Source organism: Plodia interpunctella, chromosome 14, assembly GCF_027563975.2.
Source record: "Plodia interpunctella isolate USDA-ARS_2022_Savannah chromosome 14, ilPloInte3.2, whole genome shotgun sequence".
In the NCBI taxonomy this organism is placed as follows: Eukaryota; Metazoa; Arthropoda; class Insecta; order Lepidoptera; family Pyralidae; genus Plodia; species Plodia interpunctella.
In genome coordinates, this window is record NC_071307.1 from 1617271 (window position 1) to 1638242 (window position 20972).

Consider the following 20972-nt stretch of genomic DNA (forward strand, 5'->3'; position numbering starts at 1 on the left):
TTGGGCCACGTCATAATTCTGTTTTAAAAATTTCAATTTTTGTTTTTATATAATTTCTGTTTTTAATAAGGATGGCCATTGTTTGAATTTTTATCGCTTTCTGGCAAACTCAATAACATGAGATTATAATTAGGTATTAATAACTAAATTTACATATCATCTTAACGGCGAGACGTGTTGGTCCTTATATTATCTGTTACATCTTTTACCATGTTTCAAGTAAATAAATCATTTCATTTAAGTACAAACACTCCTAAAAAATAATCCATTATGGTAATTCTTTTCGGAAAATAGAAAACGACAAGAAAATATTACATGACTCCCGATTTCTGGGCCATCTTATTGAAAACATCGGCTTGGAAATGACATTCTCTCACTGTCTCACTGACGACCTCGGTGGCGCAGTGGTAAAGTGCTTGCCCCTGAACAGAGAGATCCCGGGCTCGATCCTCGGTCGGGTCATGATGGAAAATGATCTTTTTCTGATAGGCCTTTCTTGGATGTTTATCTATAAAATATAGTATCGTTTAGTTAGTATCCCATAACACAAGTCCCGAACTTACTTTGGGGCTAGCTCAATCTGTGTAATTTGTCTTATATAATTGTGACGTGACTCTCATTGTGATTAACAAATATTGTAGTAGTGGTATACAGGGCCTCAAAAATATTTGTGTATCCTGTTGTAGCCTGTTATTCAGAAACCTAAAGCGTACTTTAAGCTAAAGTGTGTTTTCTCACTCGCAGTTTACAAAATTTGGCATTGACACCAGACAAAACATACTTAAAAATATGCTTATTATTATTTATTTTTTTAATCTATTTTATGAGTAGTACTTTTTTAGGGACTAACCTTACCTAGGTTAGTTTCTAAAAAAAGTATGTCATTCTATTCTTTTGCTTAGAAAAGGCGACGAATAAGACATAAATAATTATCATCCTATAGTCCCCATGCATGGATTTAATACGGAGTACCTACTTATTCCAGGGTCCCATGTTTATAAACTGTAGGTACATAAAAACCATCCAAAATAGCATTGCATCACTGCCTGAACAAGCTGGATTTCGCCAGAAACCTGGCAAGACGAAAGGGGAGGCATTTACCCAGCAGTGGGACCTATAAAACAGGCCATTATAACAGAGTTAGTCCGTTAGTAATTGTCTATTTTGAAATCTGTTATTATATTTATGCAACCAATCCTAAGCAATCAAATTTATCGAATCTAATAAAATTGGATCTTAACCTAGCGTAAGTATAATCTATTGAGATACATATTACATTTCTTTGGTGAACGACTTCTAAAGTCAATAAAATAGTGAGAGCGTTCAGCGTGACCGAACTGTGAAATATTTGATTCAATACAGTTGATTTATCTGATTGACGAGTGAAAATGTACATAGCCCTTTAGGTAAGACGGAATAAATGGTAATAATGTTAAGAAAACAACACATTTTTTGTCTTGAGAGTCCGGACTTATATACAGTAGGAGCAAGTAAATCTAATCCCACCTAACTACCGCAGGGTGGTCAGTTTTATCTGACGCAGAGCGTACACATATATCAAGGAGCAAAACATACAACAGAAATACGAAACAACTCTTTTATTATCATAGGAGTTCCTTGCCATAATTTTAGGTAAATAAGTTAAATAATAACATCACAACTTAATGAATACTTAAAATTAACCCGAACGTCTTCAAGATTAAATTTAAAATTTACACGAAATACTATTAAAATTCAAATACTTTGCCAAACACAACTCGAATGCCGACGTCGCAAGTAATTCACTTATTTCTCTATGGCAGGTAAAATGGGCTCAAAAATCAATTAAAAATATTAAACAATCAATGTTGAACCACCAAATGAACAAAAGGTCAAAATTAAATGGTGCTATGTATAAAGACAAGAATCATAAGAAGTTTAACACAGACGATTGGTAAATCCAAATTTTGTGGTGTCATTTCTGATTCATTTGCCGAATTTGAATGAATTGTTTATTATGGCTATGGATACTTATCCGTAGATCTTGTTTCATCAGACCAATTAAAGGGTCTGATGATCTGTAAGGGTTTTTTCTGTTTTTTCTTTATGTATAAAAAGACGTGCAACTCACAAAAGAGTGGTTAGGCAAAAACCAATCTAGGCGTTTGCTTGGACCCACTAATTCGAGATGTGGGATGTCTAACTCCAAATGTACGGCAGATGTATCAACAATTACAACATAGCGAATAAATTAAACTTCCCATGAGGTTGAACCACCTAGATATTTCATATAAACACATCCTGCAATCGCGATGCCAGGGAACTTAAAGTTTTAAGGTTAAATTTTTGTACAGCTACTACTTTTAACTATTTACATTGTTGCAAGTAAATCGTAAAGTTAATTAAGCGTGATAAACGATTCCAATTATTAACTTTTACCTAAATATACATCACAGATAGCTATATAAAAAAGAACTGATATTCTATTATTATATGTAGTCTCAACGTATTTATTTAGAAACCGCTTGACGCGCCACCGGAGTGGGCAACAGATCACTCGGAACATGTTAGTAGTGATGATATTGACAGTTAAAGAAAAAGTAACTCATCTGGTATCGCATCAAAACATAAATTTGTTTTTCTGCACACAAAATCAACACGGATCACTAGAAGTAAAGTAAAAGAAGAAAGTCAAATTACAAACTATAATTAAATATGCAAGGAAGAAGACGAGAATCAATAAAGAATAAATCTAGTTCTGCCCCATTCTGGAAGCGAAAAATGTCCTTTCGAAAAATTGGCAGCACTTACACATTAAATTGATAACCTTAAGAAGTAATAGTTCTGATAACTTCACTGACATTTGTTTAAAAAATCATATCGCTGTTGACTAGAAGTTTCTTAACTAATTTATCGATAATGATGAAAGTTAACAATAACAAATTGTAAATTTCAAGCAACCATTGGATGCTCCTTAATGAAACAAATAAAAATAGAAATAAAATATAAAATCAATTTCCAAAAATATCACGACACATTGATCGTGGTCTGAAAACTTGGGGTACTTATTTTTGCTTTATAATTTTGATGTTACTTAGTTCGTGATGAATTCAAACAACGGCTCTAATTTTTATCATCGCTTGTTGCATTTGGAACTGTTTTCTTATTACCCTCGTCGTTTTTAGCATCAGCAATGTTCGCATCGCTATCCTTCTCATCCTTTTTATTCGACACAGAATGAGATTCTGCATTATCGTGAGTCTTCGCCTTGGCTTCGCTTTTCATAAATTCTTCATTTAACATTTTCTCAAAGTCCGTCGAAACTTTGTTGACATTTTTTTTCATGTTTGCGTCCGGAAAACTCTAAAATGAGATAAATGTTGTATAGAATGTTATGTTATATTTTATTCGTCTATTATAAATACAGACATTGCGACATACATATGTCGCAATGTCTGTCGGATTGTTGTAAAATATTCGTTCTAAGAAAACGATTTTTACAGCGAGTAGTGTAGACAAGAGGCTTAAATAAAAAAAAATACTTTAGGTATGACAACGTATGAGAATTTAGTCATATTTGTGCAGAAATTACCTTCAAGTACAGGCGAACATTATTGAAAATTCGTCTGAAATCTTGAACAACCTGATCATATTCGGTATAAGAAGAATTCTTTAACTTCGTTGCAATATCATGAAGACACATGGGATACTTTACGACTTCATAAAATCTAGGAGCCTGAAATAAAATTAAAATACATACTAGGTTATGACAAATATTCGACTGAGTAAAAATTTTACATGCTTTTAAATCTTACTTACAACTTTTATATCCATATCATGTTGGATAAAACTAGCTTCATTAATTTGGGAAAGGTTTGACAGAATAGTCTCAAATTTCTTGATTGTTGCTGTTGGTAATGGCTTCTTCTTCTTGGGATGATACCACATGCCTGACGTAGTAACTTTGGATTTTCCACTACCTTTCTTTTGATTTTCATCTCTGACATAGTTCCCAGTTTGGTCAAAATTGGGACATCTAGCGTTTTCTTTCAAATCTTTTGAAGAGTCGAGCGTTTCTACTTGTTCGTCGATTTCTATCGGTTTAGGATCACAATCAAGCAATTTAGAAATATCTTCAGTAAATATAGATTGTTCTTGATCTTTAGATAGTAAAATGTCTTGTTGATTTACATCTTGGTTCCAAGTAGCAGCCAATTCTTTTGGCACAAAACTATTTGAAGATAATCCAGCTGCCCATACATCAGTCTGATCGATTCCTAACTTAGGTTGTTTCAAATCAACCGCAAACTCTCCTGTAGAACCCAATCCCAACGCATCATATAGTCGAGCCGTGTCAGATTTGGACCCTTCATGAATAAAATCCATTAATCTAGGAGCAGCTTGCTTGGCAGCTTCCCAAGCACGGTCAGACGTCACACAGGAAAGGATATCAAAGGGATCTCTTATTTCAATATTCGACATGCCCGGTCTTGATATGAGCTTTTGTTCATCTGGACACATATCTTCAGAACGTCTTGGCATCATACAAGGCCAAGACTCGAGATTATACTTTGGTTGAGGAGCCAAGGTAATAGATGGAAAAGCCGGTTTCATTTTTAAAGATAAATCGTCAATAACCGGATTGTCAAATACTATATCAGAGTTGCCTTGCAAAAATGGATCTGTAGACTTAATAGGCACTTTGTAACTTCCAGGTTTCATATATACTTTGGACATCTCATGAAACTCATCATTTTCGGGATCAATAAATTGCACGGGGCCAGAAATATTTTTTGAAATCGTCACAACATTTGATGGGATTGGAATGTTGTGAGAGTGATGAGTTATAAAATCATTAGGTTCTTTTTGGACCATCTGACCCCACGCCGCAAAAAAATCAGTTTCTTCTTTTGTATCTCCGCCGCTGTTGTTTTTCTGCACGAAACAACCTCTCATATCCGCAGCTGTCGCCATGCTTGGTATCAAAGACTTTTCAACGTGACTCAAAGGAATCATTTTAGCCTTTAGTTCCATCTCTCTTCGTTGCAAGAGATCGCATGGCATATTTCCTAAAAGAGGCTGACCAGGAGCCTTTCCGAGTTCTGCATCCATCTTGTGTTTTAGTTGATTGTATAGTTCTCTCTGGTCTGCGTGACACATATTTTCCAAAGCTCTAAAGTCAGAAACATTAGTGATGGTCCACGATTGTCGAGGCTTTGCTTCACGTACACTACAAGGATCACATTTGTATTGCGCTTTCTGATAATTGTCAATTTCAGTTTGATCATTCAGAGGATAGAAATTGTGTGAGTTTGGTGGAGGAATCACCGGAAATTTCTTGTATGTAACAGCCGATCTTGGTTGCCATTGGTTCTCGCTAAAATTTTGAGTAGATGCTTGAGCTTGATTTTGAACCCATGGAGGTTGTACTGCATTAAAAGGTTGAGGTGATGCATTCACAGGTCTTGGAGTGCTAACATGAGGCTTCGTTGGTTGATATTTGTTCTGACTTTGGTGTCTCGGTGCCGCAGAATTTGTGGCATAATAATTATGTGTAAAACTCTTTTGTTCCATAGTAAATCCATGATCAAGACATTTAAATGTTTTGTACATATGTGTCAGCATCTCTTTAGTCACAGCTTGCCATTGCACAAAACATTGTCGTATATTTGGACTGTAATATTTATTTTCAATTCTAGAAAACGTCTCATGTTTTTCACTCAACAGTTCTTTAGCACCTTTCCAGCCGTCTAAAATACGTACAAAGGAAAATATGAAATTTTTGATCACCCACGGAATACCCTGCGAGTGTAAATTTGGAACAGCACTATCCGGCTTTTGTACATTAGATCTGGTCTTAGCGCAAATAGAATGTATGTTCTTGAAACAGGGTCTGTTGTGGTGAGTAATAGCTATATTTTCAGCGTCGGTGCAAGCATCTATTGCCAACTGAACTATTTGATTGGGTATTTGATCATGAATAACAATTTTGTCCAAAACTGCCTGCAGAGTTTCAGAAGGATCGGGAGTTTTATTTTTATCGACATCTGAATTATTCTTCTGTTTGTGTCCATTAGCATCATGCCTTGAGTTAGAGTCTGATATATTGCACAGTTCAGAAACCATTCGTTCCCCTTCCACGAAAAAATTTAGACTTGAAGTGGATTCCGAACTCAAGTTCTTATCTGATTTTCTTTGACGTTCAGTTTCAGTAGTGTCTTTGTATCTTTCCTGATAACGGGGATCGGAGTTGTACGAAATTCGCTTATCCTGGCTTCTGACTATTTTTTTCTTCGCTCCGGTTCCAATGGGCTCTTGACTGGAAATCGACCACGTGCTCTGTGATCGTCTATTGGCATTAAGGCCTCTATCTCCTGATATTCCTGGCCCGCTGTAGTTTGGAGACGACGGATCAAAAATCAAACCAACGAGAGGAGAATTAGGGGGTGAGCTAAAAGTAGGAGCGGACGCGTTGTTGTATCTGAAAGTAATGTGGATATTTACAATACGGTCTAATGTATATAATCTAAATAATTTGCAATGAATACCTTGGATTCTGATACTGTTGATTCGACGCAGTTGCTTCGTATATACCCGTCGCTACTCGGCAATACGTTGCCATGTTTGGATCAGAGAGGTCCTTGTTAGCACATCCTGAAGGAAAAATATCTTGTAAAAACTAAACTACCGTAACAAGTTTATGTTCAACATCAAGATTACGTCATAATCTTTTGTCACGAGATAGCATAATCAAATCCTACTAATATTATTAAAGCAAAAGTATAAATGCGAATATGTAGGAGTGAGGATGTTTGCTAGTCAAACAAATAAAATTTACACGACGAATTTTAATTACGTCCAAATGCAACATAGAAATGAAATAGCAAAATATCATAGAGTAGGTACATTTTATCCCGAAATTCCCACGTGAGTGAAGCCGGGCGTAGCTAGCTAGTGTTATTGAAAATGTAAAACGTGACGTGTGGTTCCGCCCTATAGTAGAACCACTCCACCGATGCACGTGGTACGCGATGACTAATGAACAACTTGACAGGTGATAGACAGCAATAGTATTCCCAAAGGAGTTAGTCGTCAGGAGGCAGTCGGTTGTAAAATCATAGCTGAATCTTCAAAAATGTAAGGTTTACTTGTATACGCCTCGATACTAGATGCTGACTGCAGCTCTGCCCACGGCAGTCAATGTTTGACCTAGAGTTATTAACTATATTAATTCCACATTTCATCGACACTGGGCTAGGGTTAGTCGTAAAAGTGTAACAGACTTTCGCAGAATTTTTTTTGCTAGATGTCAAGAAGAACCTGGACAGACTCTGGGTAGAAAACAAAGGGCGGCTATTTTGCCTAGCTGTGGACACAAATCACACAGGCCAATAAATAGTTACTGGCACGCGCAGCTCAAGACATCCGCACACATGATCTGATGAAGCTGGGCGCAAGCTGCTTCTAATCAATCTATGTGGAAATCATTGGGTGTGACCAAAATCCAGGAGTTCTTGTAGCTGAGTTGATGATGAATGATAGAATTGGCTCACCATAGCTCTTCTGCTGGATCATGGAGTACTGGTGTTGCGAGGGTTGGAAGCCCTCGGGCTGGTGCGCCGCGGACCGCTCCCGCGCCCCCCCGTCCCCGCTTGCCTCGCGGAACTCCTTGTTTGACGAAGTGCCACCATATTCTTGCATTTGGCTCGATAATCTGTACAGTTAGAAAAATAATAATATCACTCCCCCAACTGGCTGGAAAAAAAAGAATATTTACGAAAAAATCAGGCATTTAGAACTTTGGTTAACCTCAAGAACATTTTATTTTACACAAATGCGACCTCTGATTTATAAGACTTGGTTTTGTTGGCTAGACTTTTTATTTTAATTAAAATTCTTCATTGAAAGACTTGCTTTTACATTCGGATCCCACTGGACAGCGTTGCTGAACAATTATGAGAAACATTATTATAAAAACTAAGTATGAAGATTTTATCACGATCCAGAAATAAAATGGCGTCGCTTTTTTTCGCATCATTTTCCGGGAAGGACAAAATTGGTGTTAATAAAGGAATCAAGCACGTTATACCCAATATATTAACATAATATAAAATGAAATTAATATACATTGCTAACGGCGTTGAAACTAAAACGTGGCGAAATTGAACTAAAACTGCGGACTCGTTCTGATGGAAATATTAAGTTTATTTTGATTGAGGGATAGAGAAAATCTTATACAACTGTGACATAACAGTAAAAGTGATCTAGATGGTGCTGCTGCCCAATGCTCCGCTAGCGACGGATTCTCAACAGACATCACATCTTTATGGCCCTAATTAAAAAAATACCATCCCGCCGCGAAATATAAACGCAAAACTTGTATACTTTTCGAAAAATTACGATAACTACTGTATGAAATGCGTTCTAATGAAATACCATAAGGATATCTACATTTATTAAAAAAATTAGGAAAATAATGCAAATTTTATACAAATAACTTGAAACATACCGTCAGTGTAATCGTTTTCCTTGCACAGGAGATTCTTTAGCTCTCAGAACATATTAAAAAAAAAACTAAATTACTTGTCAAGAACTTCAAGTAGTCACAAATATTAATTCTTACGAAATAACCGCTATGATTTGTTTCTTTGTTGAAATGGGGCACTGCTAAGTTTTCCTTACTTTTAAATGAGTTTCTTTCTACAGAAAATTATCTTCATGATCATTTCGCTGTGCTCGACGTGCAGTGCAAAGACTTGCCAATTAATGAAATTTACCATATGATACAGTTCATTTGTTTGGGAATGTCACACATTTTTACTTTTCCTTCGCGCCAGTCACATATTTCGCGGTGTAGGTTGTACTGTATGTATAATATTTTACCTGTTTCCCGCGGTTGCACCTGCAACTAAAAGTATGTTGTATATTCTTCAATAGAAACGTACTTCTTATTTGACCTATTAGGATTCTTGTCAGTGGTCACATGTGTTAAATGAAGAACCTCTCTGTTATATTTCATATACGTTCAGCAGTTGTGTCTCAGCATTGACATCACAATCAATCACATACATATATCTAAAATATAGATTCCTTAAACTCATTGTAGAAAGATACTCAATTTTATCACGTAATCACGACGGAAGATTGGGCCGGTTCACGATCCCAGCAATATGCGACTGGTTTTTACCATCTCTCTCTCATCTGAGAATATTTCCAATTCCTTCGCCAGCCATTGAGCATCGGAGCCCAGGGTCCGTTTTCCGTCATTATCGTCTCTATTTCGCACAGTCGTTGACATGTCTAGTTGTCAGTTTGGCACGCATGTCATCCCTGACGACATCAAACCAGCATATCTTGGGTTTGCCCCTTCTGCCAGGGCCAGGCGGGGACGGCATAGCTAGAAATTTGTTCCCTACGTAATTAACCATCCTGTTACACTTATAGTATCATTTTCTCGGCCATCTGCATCGGGGCTGGATGTTATAATATATCAGCCAGGTTGGGAATTTTTTAAAAAGAAATTGGCAAAATATTGAACGTAAACCATCATCTGGGTATTACCACAATTTAGCATAAACCAAAACATACGACAAGGGTCTTAAAAAAGTTCTGACCAAGAAAGTTTATGAGATTTTTTTTTTACATCGTTCCAAAATTTTTGAAAAACCATAGACATTCAAACAGCATTTTTATTACAAAGCAACGAATTACAATATTACCCATTTTTTTTAATACACACTTTTTTTAACACTATCAAGCAGGTAAACATCAATTGGCCGACAGCTGATGGTAAGTGATGACGGCATCTTATAGACGCCTGTAACTCCAGGGGTCTCATACGTACCTATTGCCTACTGGCCTAGGGTTTTTTGCCATAGTACTTTCTAAATAAAATAAAATATGGTACTAAAATGGAATCTATTTGAGGATAAACACAGATATCGTGGTGAGGAGGATGGCGGTGGAGACGTGGGTCACGTGACCATCATTGCACAGATCCTTGGTGCAGGTGCATACTTCCTGACGACCTCCGTACCCTGAACGGTGGTAGCAGGTGCCCTGGGGACAAGGACTTTTTACATTTGAAAGAAGAATAGATTCCTGTGTTAATAATAAATTAAAATAAACAAATAAAATGTGGAAAAGAATTTCCACATTTTATTTGGATTGAAGACCTATGATTTTTTGACCGCCCGTCTGTCTAACATTAACCCTCCTTAGGAATGCTTCGTTGCCTATCAACTGACACGGCATTTCTGGCGGACCCTAGGCTCCGACGAGGAAATAACCGGGAAAACTCGCTCAGATGAGAGAGAGACACTTGAAAGAATAATTTTGCGGAATTTTGGTTGCGTGTGATTGTGTGAGGATGTTTGTTACTCAATCACGCAAAATCCACTTGACTGATTTCGATGAAATTTAAGTGGAAAAGCACATAGGTGCATCAAGAAATTCCTAGTGTAGTCAAGCACATTTAGGAGTAATATTAGAAAATATATTCCTACACAATGGATATTGGATACTGAAATCATTACTCTCCTTTTTGGCAGTCGCTAATGAAGTCGGTAAAAGTAGATATCGAATAATCAGCTGTCATAGACATTAGATTTTGACGAAACATTGACATGTATTTTCAAATCATAATGGCACTGTAAGTTTGTTTCGCGTTTTAATAAATCAATATTATTTTCAATCATATTCAACGCCTCTCTTGTTTACAACTGAGAAACAACAATTGCATTCCCAAAGAGAGTTGGCGTCAGGCTGGCTAATATCTAATATGGAGATAAATAAAAAGTCACCTTGTACTTGGTCTCATCCCAGCCGCAAGTTCTGACGACCCTGCTAGAAGGCCGCTGGCCATTAATACCGTAGTCCACATACTGTATGATCTTCCTGCACAGCGTGTGCGTCACCCCTCGGTCCAGGTCTGAGCAGTTCCTCTTCAGGCTGTCCGGAAGCACCTTCTCCTCGCATAGTGGGTTAGTGGCACTGTTGCATTCGTAGCATATAATCGCGGACCCTGTAAACAGAGTCAAAAATAATATTTTTAAAAATAGATTTTTGGTTTTTTTACTTTTATCTGCCAACCAGGTCAGAACAATAATTATCTGGGAAAACAAATATCAAAATATGTTCCAATGGCAAAAACTATTTAAACTTCTAAGATTTTAATAATAAATGCACTTATAAGTTTGCGCACGTTCTAAAATATCTTCAATATAAATTTAATAACATGTCAATTTAATCCCAGGACAGATTAATATTTGCTTACTAATTATAACTATTTATTTAACTGAAAGTTACTCACACATATATCTTCTGTATTCTTATCTCTCTCTTTTCCTTCTGCTTATATCTGCTTGTGAGCATAATTGCATCAAAAATATAAAAACCACAACCAGCGAGCAAATATCTCTCTAAAATTTGATTTGAATGCCTCTCTTCCTTATGTATTACCCTAATATTGTGAAAAACTAGCTGCTCCCCGGGGCTTCGCTCCCGTGGGAATTTCGGAATAAAAAGTACCGGCTATATATATTATTCCAAGTTATATTCTACCCGTGTACCAAATTTCATAACAATCCATCCAATAGATTTTCCGTGAAGAGTAACAAACATACATACATCCTCACAAACTTTCGCTTTTATAATATTAGTAGGATAGGATTTATTACACAAATAAAAACACTCACCATATTTGAAAAGTCCGCAAAATATCACAAGAATGAAGGCCGAACCCTCCATGAGTGCGCGCGCGCCGCCCGCTTACGTACAAGTCGTACAAATCCTAAGATTCCTCTCGCCGTAGCGTTAGCGGCAATTAGGTACAGATTCACTGAGTCTACTCGGACCGTATGTCTGTCTGTCATGTAAAGTCTGAATCTAAAGTAGATATATATTGACATAAAACAACAATGAAATGAAATTTTAAATATTTGAAAGACTTTCGTTAAAAAAGATCTTTCGATTTCGTTTCCAAATTTGGCTTTGTAATTTTTCCTACTTATAATTACTTTACTTACGTAAGAATAAACAATGGGAGAATCATCAGATATCAATTAGTTGGCTTGTAGTATTTGCCCAGTTTCTTCCAAAATTCCGGCGTAAACCCAACTTTTTGGCGTGGCGTGGTGTGAACCCATCTCTACTGGCACGTGCGTGTGCAAGCTACTGTCATGTGTATTTTCGCTATATGTTTGGTTTTTGAATATTGGAAATTATGAATGAAACAACAATTAAAAATTTTATCCGTAAGTATATATTTTAAGTTTTTTGGTAGTAAGAGGTATAAGTACAACGGTTTAAATCTTAATCAGAATATTCATGATTTTTTTTAAATAACAAATTAAAAATAATAACAATACAACGACAAATGACTTAAAGTAAATTGATGTTACATATTTAAGTACCGCTTTAAAATTTTGATCGAATTAAGTATTTTTATAAAAAAGATAAAAAAATTGAACATGGCAATAGACCAGACACGTCCTTATTGGACTAATTATTAAACATTATTACAGGAAATTGTATAAAAATAATAGGTAATTATCATTTATTCAAAAACAACATTCTGGACATTCTCCAGCTTAAAAATCCTCATCACACTGGCCGCATTTTCTCATGGAATAGCCATGGAAATCCTTTAAACCCAGAAGGTCTACCACGAAACATACAAACTTAGCACGTCACTAACATCCACAAGCTGACTTTTTCCCATATCGTGTACGCATCATGTAAAAAAAAGAGAACGTGTGGACGTAATGTGCTACATGAGTTTCATGGTACACAGGTGATTAATGTTTTATGGTAGACCCCCCAGGTACGAACCAAAGCGAAATTTGCCATTTTCATTGGTCTTAAAACAATTAACGTAAGCGAAGTCGGGGGACATAGTAGTGTATAACTCCTATAAACTGATTGGGTCAGGATAACGGATGTGGTTGGTTGATACAATTGACTCTGCTGTGCCGACTGCTACGTTACGGACGTGTTATGTATTTACCATTGTGTTTCAAAAGGACGCCTAAGAGAATACGATATTGAACGAAGTACTCGTACAATGTAAAGCAATAAGAGTAAATGCAGTCGACTGACGTAAAGTTATTGTGTCCGAATGCGGTTTTTCGATAATGCTAATAGCCTAGGAAGTGTAGTTAACGTAGTTTTAGCGTGTTTTTCTCTATAATTTAGGGTGTCCGCCTTTGTCAAAATGTCCGGCAAGAGCTGGCTGGTCTGTCAGATGTTAGGTTTGGCGACTTGGCAACCCTAAAGCGCCGCCGCCGCTGTCAGCGGGACTTTTTGGACTCTTGTCCTATAAGCCGGGTGCTCACAATCGGCTATCCCGACCCGAATACATGTAAAAAAAGCATGACATACAAACTTCGCAATGTACGTTACATTGCGTAATTTGTGAAGTTGAAAATGCGCCAGAAAAAACCAGCAACGTACGGCGAATGCGCCATAATTTGTAAAGCATTCTGTGCTACCAATAGATTTTTGCCATCTCACGCCATCATGATTGGCGCAATTTTATTGTACAATTCTAGAAGGTATTGTATACAATACTTACTAGTAATATATTACTCGACACTGTTTGACCTCTTCCGAAACTATATTGTCGACGAATGTCAAAACGACAGAGCGCGACCGGCTTTAAAATTTCTGCGTTCATCGACGGACGTCAAAACAACTGAGGACATCGGAGCTATTGGGCCACGATCTAAAGTAACATAGCTAGTAGTAACGCCGTGCCTATGAATTGTAATGTGGAAGCAGGTGCTGGTGAGGAGTTGCAGTGGTCTTCCGCACAGGAACACACCTTTTGGTGGGTGCCGTAGTCTGATATTCGGTAACAGGGTCTCTGTGAAGTAGAATAATCATGGTAAGCCCTTCTGGAATATGGACCCTCTTTTTTATCTGAACGTATTCAAATACAGAAATTAGACCTTCGCAGGCACTTTTTAACATTTTTTTATATTATTATATATTAATTCCTCAAAAAGCCACTTCCGGTAACTTCTCAGCCGTTGAGCGTCAGATCAGAGCTCTGTTTAGGCATAACGGACACCATAGATAAAAGAAATAGAAACCAACACAGTTTAAATTAATTTCTCTCGGCATTTCTTTTCGGCAGTGATTGTTCCGAAGTACTAATAACTTGTAACGTTGATAAATTTTATTTAATTCAGAACATTACGTGATAAAGTGCCTGTGGGTGGAGGTCTAATTTCTAAAATAATTTAATTGTTGCCACCATAGATAAAAGAATAATAATGGTTGCCACAAACTTATAATGTCAGATCATGGTGCATTCAACGCGTGGCAAATCACAAACGTACCATTGAGGATTTCCCTCATCTGGAGCCGATCTATTTTTATTTGGTGGCATTACAAGGTGATGCTTATCATAATGCATTGCTATGTAAAATTTCAATACTGTAAGACAAACAAAAAGGGTGATATAACGGGCAAGATTTTCGAGATAAACATCGGGATAGGTGACACTAAAATAAAATCTTGTACAAATTGTCTCACCGATTCGTCTTTACCATCCATATCCCCACAGGTCCTGACGACCCTGCTGTGAGGCGTCCTGCCTTGAAAGATGGTGTTGACCTCCAGGTATATGACCCTGCACACAGGGTTGTCTTGGGGGCACACCCTGCTAACTGAGTCGGGCGGGCGCTGCTGACACAGCTCATTATCAAGGCTGTTGCATTCGTAGCAGGACAGTGTGAAAACTGAAAGAAGGCATTATATGCTATTAAATTTGTATTTTTATCCAAAATCCGTACAAAACGTTGTTTTTGACATTTAGAAAAATGTATTTGAAATGTATTTGGAATGGGCTAGTTTGAATTGTTTCGTAATATTTCAGTTACTTGAAAATGTACAGACTGTGACAGACTTTAGCATTATCAATTTGTCGTTCTTTATGTATCTGTTCCGTTTTTTACTCTGGCTTGTCTCTTTTTCTAGCTAATTTCATTCTTTCTCCGAGGATTTCACGAGAGTAATCTTGTTTGATATAATATGATGTAATATTTCTTATCTTTATTTTTATTAACAATAATTGTAAGAAACAATAATGGTAAGCCAATCTGGCATGATAGGGACCAACACTGTTCAAATGAGTTTCTTTCGGCATTTCTTCTCAGCAGTGGTCGTTCCGAAATGCCAGTAGCTTGTAGCTTGTGAGAAATAACTATAAATATAAAAATTGACGAGAAAAAGTGCCTGTGAAGGTCTAATTTCTGAATAAATGATTTGAATTTGAATTTGAATATTTTTAAGTAAACAAATCTATTGTATTAATTAACCAATTAATATTTTATTAAAGCTTTCTAAAGTCGGAAGGTAATCGAACTGCTTTACTCGGTAATAGTATAGTATGTATGCCATCGGAAATTTACAAGAAAATTCCCAATAAATATAAAAGCTTAAACTTAAATCTATTTAAAAAGCACCTCAAGTTCACCCTGATAAATGTTATTATACTTTCACCTTAACTGATAAATGTTATTATTATACTTTAAATGATTTCTTTGATGATAGACTCGGATAGAATTTTGTGCTAGTGTACATTATAATTCTTTTTTTTTTTGTTATTTGTAGTGGATAGCATGCTCCTCTTTATTTATTTATATTTGCATACCTATATTCGATAAAACATGTAGGTTTAATTCATTATATCAATGTTTTTGGCTAATAAATATTTTCTTTCTTTCTTATTTATTCCCTGCTAACTATAGGCAGGCACTTATAGTATTGTTTGTTTACAATGCCTGGAAGCTTCGGCTGGGCTCGAATGATGTTGAGGCACTCCCTACTAATTAGATTGTTATAATATCTACAGCCATTTGGAGCGTCAGTGTACCTGGTAAAACTATATCAGAAGCCCTTAACAGAAAACAGAACTATACCTTATATAGTTTTTCCTGGTAAAACTATATAAGGTATATATTATAAAACAAAGTCCTCTTCCGCGTTTGTCTGTTTGTTCGCTCAAACATAAACTCAAACATTATACTGCACGGATTTTCATGCGGTTTTCTCCAATAGAAAGTATGATTCCTGAGGAAGGTTTAAGTGTATAGTTTATTATGTTTTTACTGTAGAATATAAATGTCCCGCAAAAATAGGATTTTTGAATGTTTAGTGATTGGAAATTAAGTCAAGAAAAAACCTATCTCTACCGGATTTGGGTTAAATTATTTTAACATTTAGTAGTATAAAAATAAAACTATCTCCTTGATATTTACGTTTCTGAACATAATTATCAATATAACTGCATAACACAAAACAAAGTCGCTTCCCGTTGTCTGTCCCTATGCATACTTAGATCTTTAAAACTATGTACCTAACGGATGTTGATGTAGATTTTTTTCAGAGATTATTATGGTTTTCCCGAGCGAAGCCGGAACGGGCCGCTAGTAAAACAAAAATAACATACGCGTCTAACGATATATATATAACGAAGCAAGTTGGATGTTTGAATGATTGACGACCATTGATGACCACCATTGTTTAAATGAGTTTGGTCATTTTTCACTCAGCAGTAGTCGTCCCGAAATTCTAGTAGTATGTAGCTTTTTGAGATATCCTAACTAAAATCATAAATAAGTTTGTTATCTCTTCACGCTCTATCTACTCAACCAATCTTCTTGAAATTTTGCATAGATGTAATTTATAGTAACAGAAGGACATAGCATACTTTTTATCGCATAGCATTTTTTTTTATTAAAATAACTGGAAAATTTACGCGGGCGAAGCCACGGCAACAGCTAGTACTGTATAACTTTAAATTCGTGAAATGTGACCTGAAAGCGTCTAATTTCTGAATATCCCTGTGTATTCTGGCGTTATGTATCATAAGATTTATGAAATCTCATGTAACGGTTCATAATGCGAGTACGCGAGTACAAATAAACATAACAGCTAAACTGCGCCCACGCAATAGATCGTAAAAACTTCATCGATCAATGAAATTATTACATTGATGATGTGCACGTAGTAACCGGCTGACTTTGAATTGATGTCGTTACTAGAAATAGATTTTTACTACATTTTACGGGTAGATACTTATTAAAAGTAGAAGAAGGAACGTGATTCAATTCAATTCAATTCAATTCGTTTATTTCGTGAACACAGGTTACATAATAGGTATAATACATTGGAATGAGCTTCTCTATGTCCCGCCATAAGGCATACGAAATTTTTGTCATAGGTTTTACAACTGAAGTTACCTAATATTTATACTATAATTTATTCTATAAAGTGTCTACATAATTTATCTAATTGTCAGTAACAGAATAATAAGCTTTTTTGATAAGTAGCTTTGATAGTTCTCTCTTAAAGGTATGTAAGTTATATGTATTTCTTAGATTTCTAGGCAATTTATTGAACAGTTTAGGAGCCATTGCATACACACTTTTATGGAGAAATACAGTGTTCGTTGGCAATAAATGCAGTTTGTCTGAGCGACGTTGACTCTCTACTCGACAAAACAAGTTAATATTATTTTTTACAAATAAAACAGTTTCATAAATGTACAATGATGGTAGAGTTAATATTTTGAGTTCCTGAAAGTGTATTTTGCAACTTTCAGAGGGTTTTAGTCTACATATAGCTCAAAGACATTTCTTTTGAGCTAGAAAAACGTCCTGAATTTTAGAGGCATTTCCCCAGTGACAGTTCGCTTAATACGTATAGGACATTAATGACAATGGAAAGAAGTAAATGGATAATATACGAATAAAGGATGGAAGGAACCTCTTAAATTCTGATGATGAATATAGGCAATAAAGAGTCGATAAAACAGGAAATATTATTGGTAAAAGTTTCATCAAACCAACTCATTACATGTTATTACATGAATATCTTACCTTGCTGAAGGAAACTGCACGCAGCCAGAAAGGCGATAATAGTGGTGTCCATTCTGATCTGGTTCTCGCTGGTTCGCAGCACACGCCGCGCCAACTCGCGTCCTCTCTCACACTGGTTAAACTGGGTTTCACCGACACCTTAGTCCATTCCCGATACCACCTATGCCTTCGTTCCCATTGGGAAACAGAAAGTTTTTCTCCTGTATCTGGAACTATTGCATCCTCTTTTTGAGTCAAATTACATGATTTTTGACAAATAAATGGACACATCAATATTTTTCACAATGAATCAATATTTCAGTGATTAACTAGAAAATCCTAACAGTATTTTTTAGGTTATTCCTCTACGGTCCAAGACATGGGAGCCATCGGGAATAAACGGACCGATAGTAGGTACTACCTAGCTATAGCAGTGGTGAACTATTAGAGCCATGCCCCATTGCTCGTCATATTGACGTCCGGCGACGGATCAACGTAGAAATTGTATGAAGTCTCGACGTAAGTCAACGCATGTTGTCAGGCAGACATGACGGTTATAAAATCGCCGTATTTCCAAAATTTCTTAAGCGGACCCTGAGCTTCTGGATCTCACAGCGGAATACAACCAAGAGCATGCTCAAATAAGTTATATAGATTGTGTTCTAAGTTCCCTTCCTTTAAAGCTATATTCGACGACCACAGTGGCGCAGTGGTGAAGTCCTTGCCACTGAACCGAGAGGTCCCGGGTCGGGTCATGATGGAAAATGATATTTTTTTTATATATGTGTATTTGTTACATAATATAGTATCGTTGAGTTCCCATAATCAATCCCATAGCACAAGTCTCGAACTTACTTTAGGTCTAGCTCAATCTGTGTGTTTTGTCTCAATATATTTATATTTACATACAAGTTCATGGCTCTTCGGTTAAAAACACATCTATTTTATGGATGGCTTTATCTTCTGGCAAATCTCCTATTGCCTTGATCTAAATTGAAACTCTGGAAATAGGCTGAACTAAAGTGCTGTGTTCTCACCACTAGTATAAAAACGTAGGAATAATAATTATGTACTATATCTTTACAAAAGTAGTTTGCTTTTTAACTTAGATTCAATTAATTTTTATTTCATCACTAGCTGCGCCCCGGGGCTTCGCTCCCGTGGGAATTTCGTGATAAAAAGTACCCTATGTGTTATTACAGGTTATGTTCTACCCGTGTACTAAATTCCAAAATCATCCGTCCAGTAAATTTTGCGTAAAATAGTAACAAACATACACAACATTTGTTAGTAGGATTGATTTTACTAGCAACTCTTTGTAAAAAAAGCAAACGCTGCGCAAAACATTGCGTAGTTAGTACGAGTGCTTTTATTTACCACAATGAAAAACCAGCAATGTATACCAGATCCGGCAAAATGTGGAGCCGGCATTTGTTTTTGCGGAGCAACCTACACTTAAACAGAGGTACTGTTAATCAATACATGTTTGCAGAGCACTACGATATGGGTGGAGCCTAGTGGGTAGTTCTCAATCACCCAGTTAGATGGCGTGTAGTTGTATTACATACTATGTTTTGCCTGCGGCTTTGCCCGCGTTAAACTCGTGCGTCCGCTCATATAACTTATTATTGTCAATATGTCGGGTTCTAAGCAACGTGTCGCGATGAAACCTATACATGATTTTAAGTTAGACCATCCGCTACACAACCATAATAACCACCACAAATCCATCAAGAAGTTTTTTTGTTAACATACAGACAGGACAAAAATTTAAAAAAAGAAAATGTTTTGGCTTCTGTTAGTCCCGTTGCTCTCCAGTTGAGAATCTGTCTTGCACTTGCTGTGGAGGGGGACTACCGGTAGGTACTACCTACAAAAGTTTGTACATGTATCAAATGTAACAAATGCTATCAAAAACATACTGTAAAATACAGCAGCTCAGTTTTTCTACCGTAAAAAGTTGTGAGTCGGTTAATTTATTTAGTCCCTACTTAATCTTTTGTCTTAAGACATGTATAACATATGTAAAACTGTAACTTTCAATTTTTTTGCAGACTAAAGCATTTTCTTTCTTTCCTTCTTTTCCTTTCTTACTATTATTTATTAAAATGCGAATGCATAAGTAAATTTTGCAGGATCGAGTGAAGAACGTCCACACGTATCTAAACTTTCGAATGCACATTAGTAGGAAGTGCCTCGAATTTGTCGCCTTGACGACATCCTAGTACAAGAATGGGCTAAAGCTATTTCGGTCTTCAGGACCCAACACCACTAATCTAATCTTGATATACGAGATTGTGTGCCTAGATAGCAGGAAGCAATCGCCAGGTACCCAGTATCCTGTCTGACAGCCAGATTGGCAGGAAGACCTCGCTTACCAATTGCTCTACAATAGAGTACACCCAAACGGTGTTGTGGATAAACCATTTTTATCAAATAGATTGTATTTTTAGGGACCGGCAATGTAGTGTACTATATTAAATTTTTAATAAGTTTATTTGTTAGACAAATTAAAAATCCCTTACTTTCAATATTCATTTCGCTACAACTTTTGAACGGCTGAACCGAGTTTGATCAAACTTATCGTGAAAACATCGGTTGTTATGTCGGAATGAAACGAGGACATCCATAGTATCCTGCGTGTGTACCATTGCGCGAGGGTCTGGTATCCAAGAGGATCATTGGATAGATCACGCAACCTGGCAACAGGAAGAACCACATGATGTTACACAACACCTAAGTACACTGGTAGTTTGCAGACTAAAAGAAAATTTTATATAAAAAATGTCTATGATTCTAGATCTTTTAGAAATTATACAATACATATTACATTATTATTTTAGTTATATCTCCAATCCTCCTTTTATCACGTGGAAAGTTAAATTACAATTTCTTTTTATTAATTAAATATGTAAGTATCAAATAAGTTATTATATTACAAGCTGCTTTTACACTGCATAAACTTTTTTTGAGATTTCTTCTTGTAGCTAAAATTACTGACATATCTAGAAGAGGGATAATAAACATTAAGTTTGTTAACCTCTTCACGGACACTCAAACAACCATTCTCAAATATTGGATTAGCAGCTATACTATAAACACGTAACAGTTTTTCCGGGATGAACT

At 36.3% G+C, this 20972-nt stretch overlaps 3 protein-coding genes across 4 annotated transcripts; all 3 read right to left on the minus strand.

Annotated features, from left to right (window-relative positions):
* Positions 1-1583: 1583 nt before the first annotated feature.
* Positions 1584-9526, minus strand: mtsh (mitoshell). Of its 2 annotated transcripts, none has more exons than XM_053754890.2 (6): positions 8489-9526; positions 7533-7693; positions 6528-6633; positions 3799-6460; positions 3572-3715; positions 1584-3342 (listed from the first exon to the last, which is right to left on the minus strand). In XM_053754890.2, exons 2-6 carry the CDS (start codon positions 7678-7680, stop codon positions 3103-3105), a joined length of 3300 nt encoding a protein of 1099 aa, XP_053610865.1. In that variant the 5' UTR covers positions 7681-7693; positions 8489-9526; the 3' UTR covers positions 1584-3102. The 2 variants fall into 2 exon arrangements, with proteins under 2 accessions (XP_053610865.1, XP_053610866.1); XM_053754891.2 differs by lacking the exon at positions 8489-9526 and adding an exon at positions 8107-8482.
* Positions 9527-9650: 124 nt separating this feature from the next.
* LOC128675466 (uncharacterized) lies at positions 9651-11799 on the minus strand. The gene is made up of 3 exons (XM_053754892.1): positions 11676-11799; positions 10782-11002; positions 9651-10038 (listed from the first exon to the last, which is right to left on the minus strand). The coding sequence occupies exons 1-3, from the start codon at positions 11725-11727 to the stop codon at positions 9898-9900; spliced, it is 414 nt and encodes a 137-aa protein (XP_053610867.1). The 5' UTR covers positions 11728-11799; the 3' UTR covers positions 9651-9897.
* Positions 11800-13702: 1903 nt separating this feature from the next.
* On the minus strand, positions 13703-18031 carry LOC128675555 (uncharacterized). Its single transcript, XM_053755030.1, has 3 exons — positions 17868-18031; positions 14518-14723; positions 13703-13843 (listed from the first exon to the last, which is right to left on the minus strand). Exons 1-3 carry the CDS (start codon positions 17917-17919, stop codon positions 13703-13705), a joined length of 399 nt encoding a protein of 132 aa, XP_053611005.1. The 5' UTR covers positions 17920-18031.
* Positions 18032-20972: the final 2941 nt, after the last annotated feature.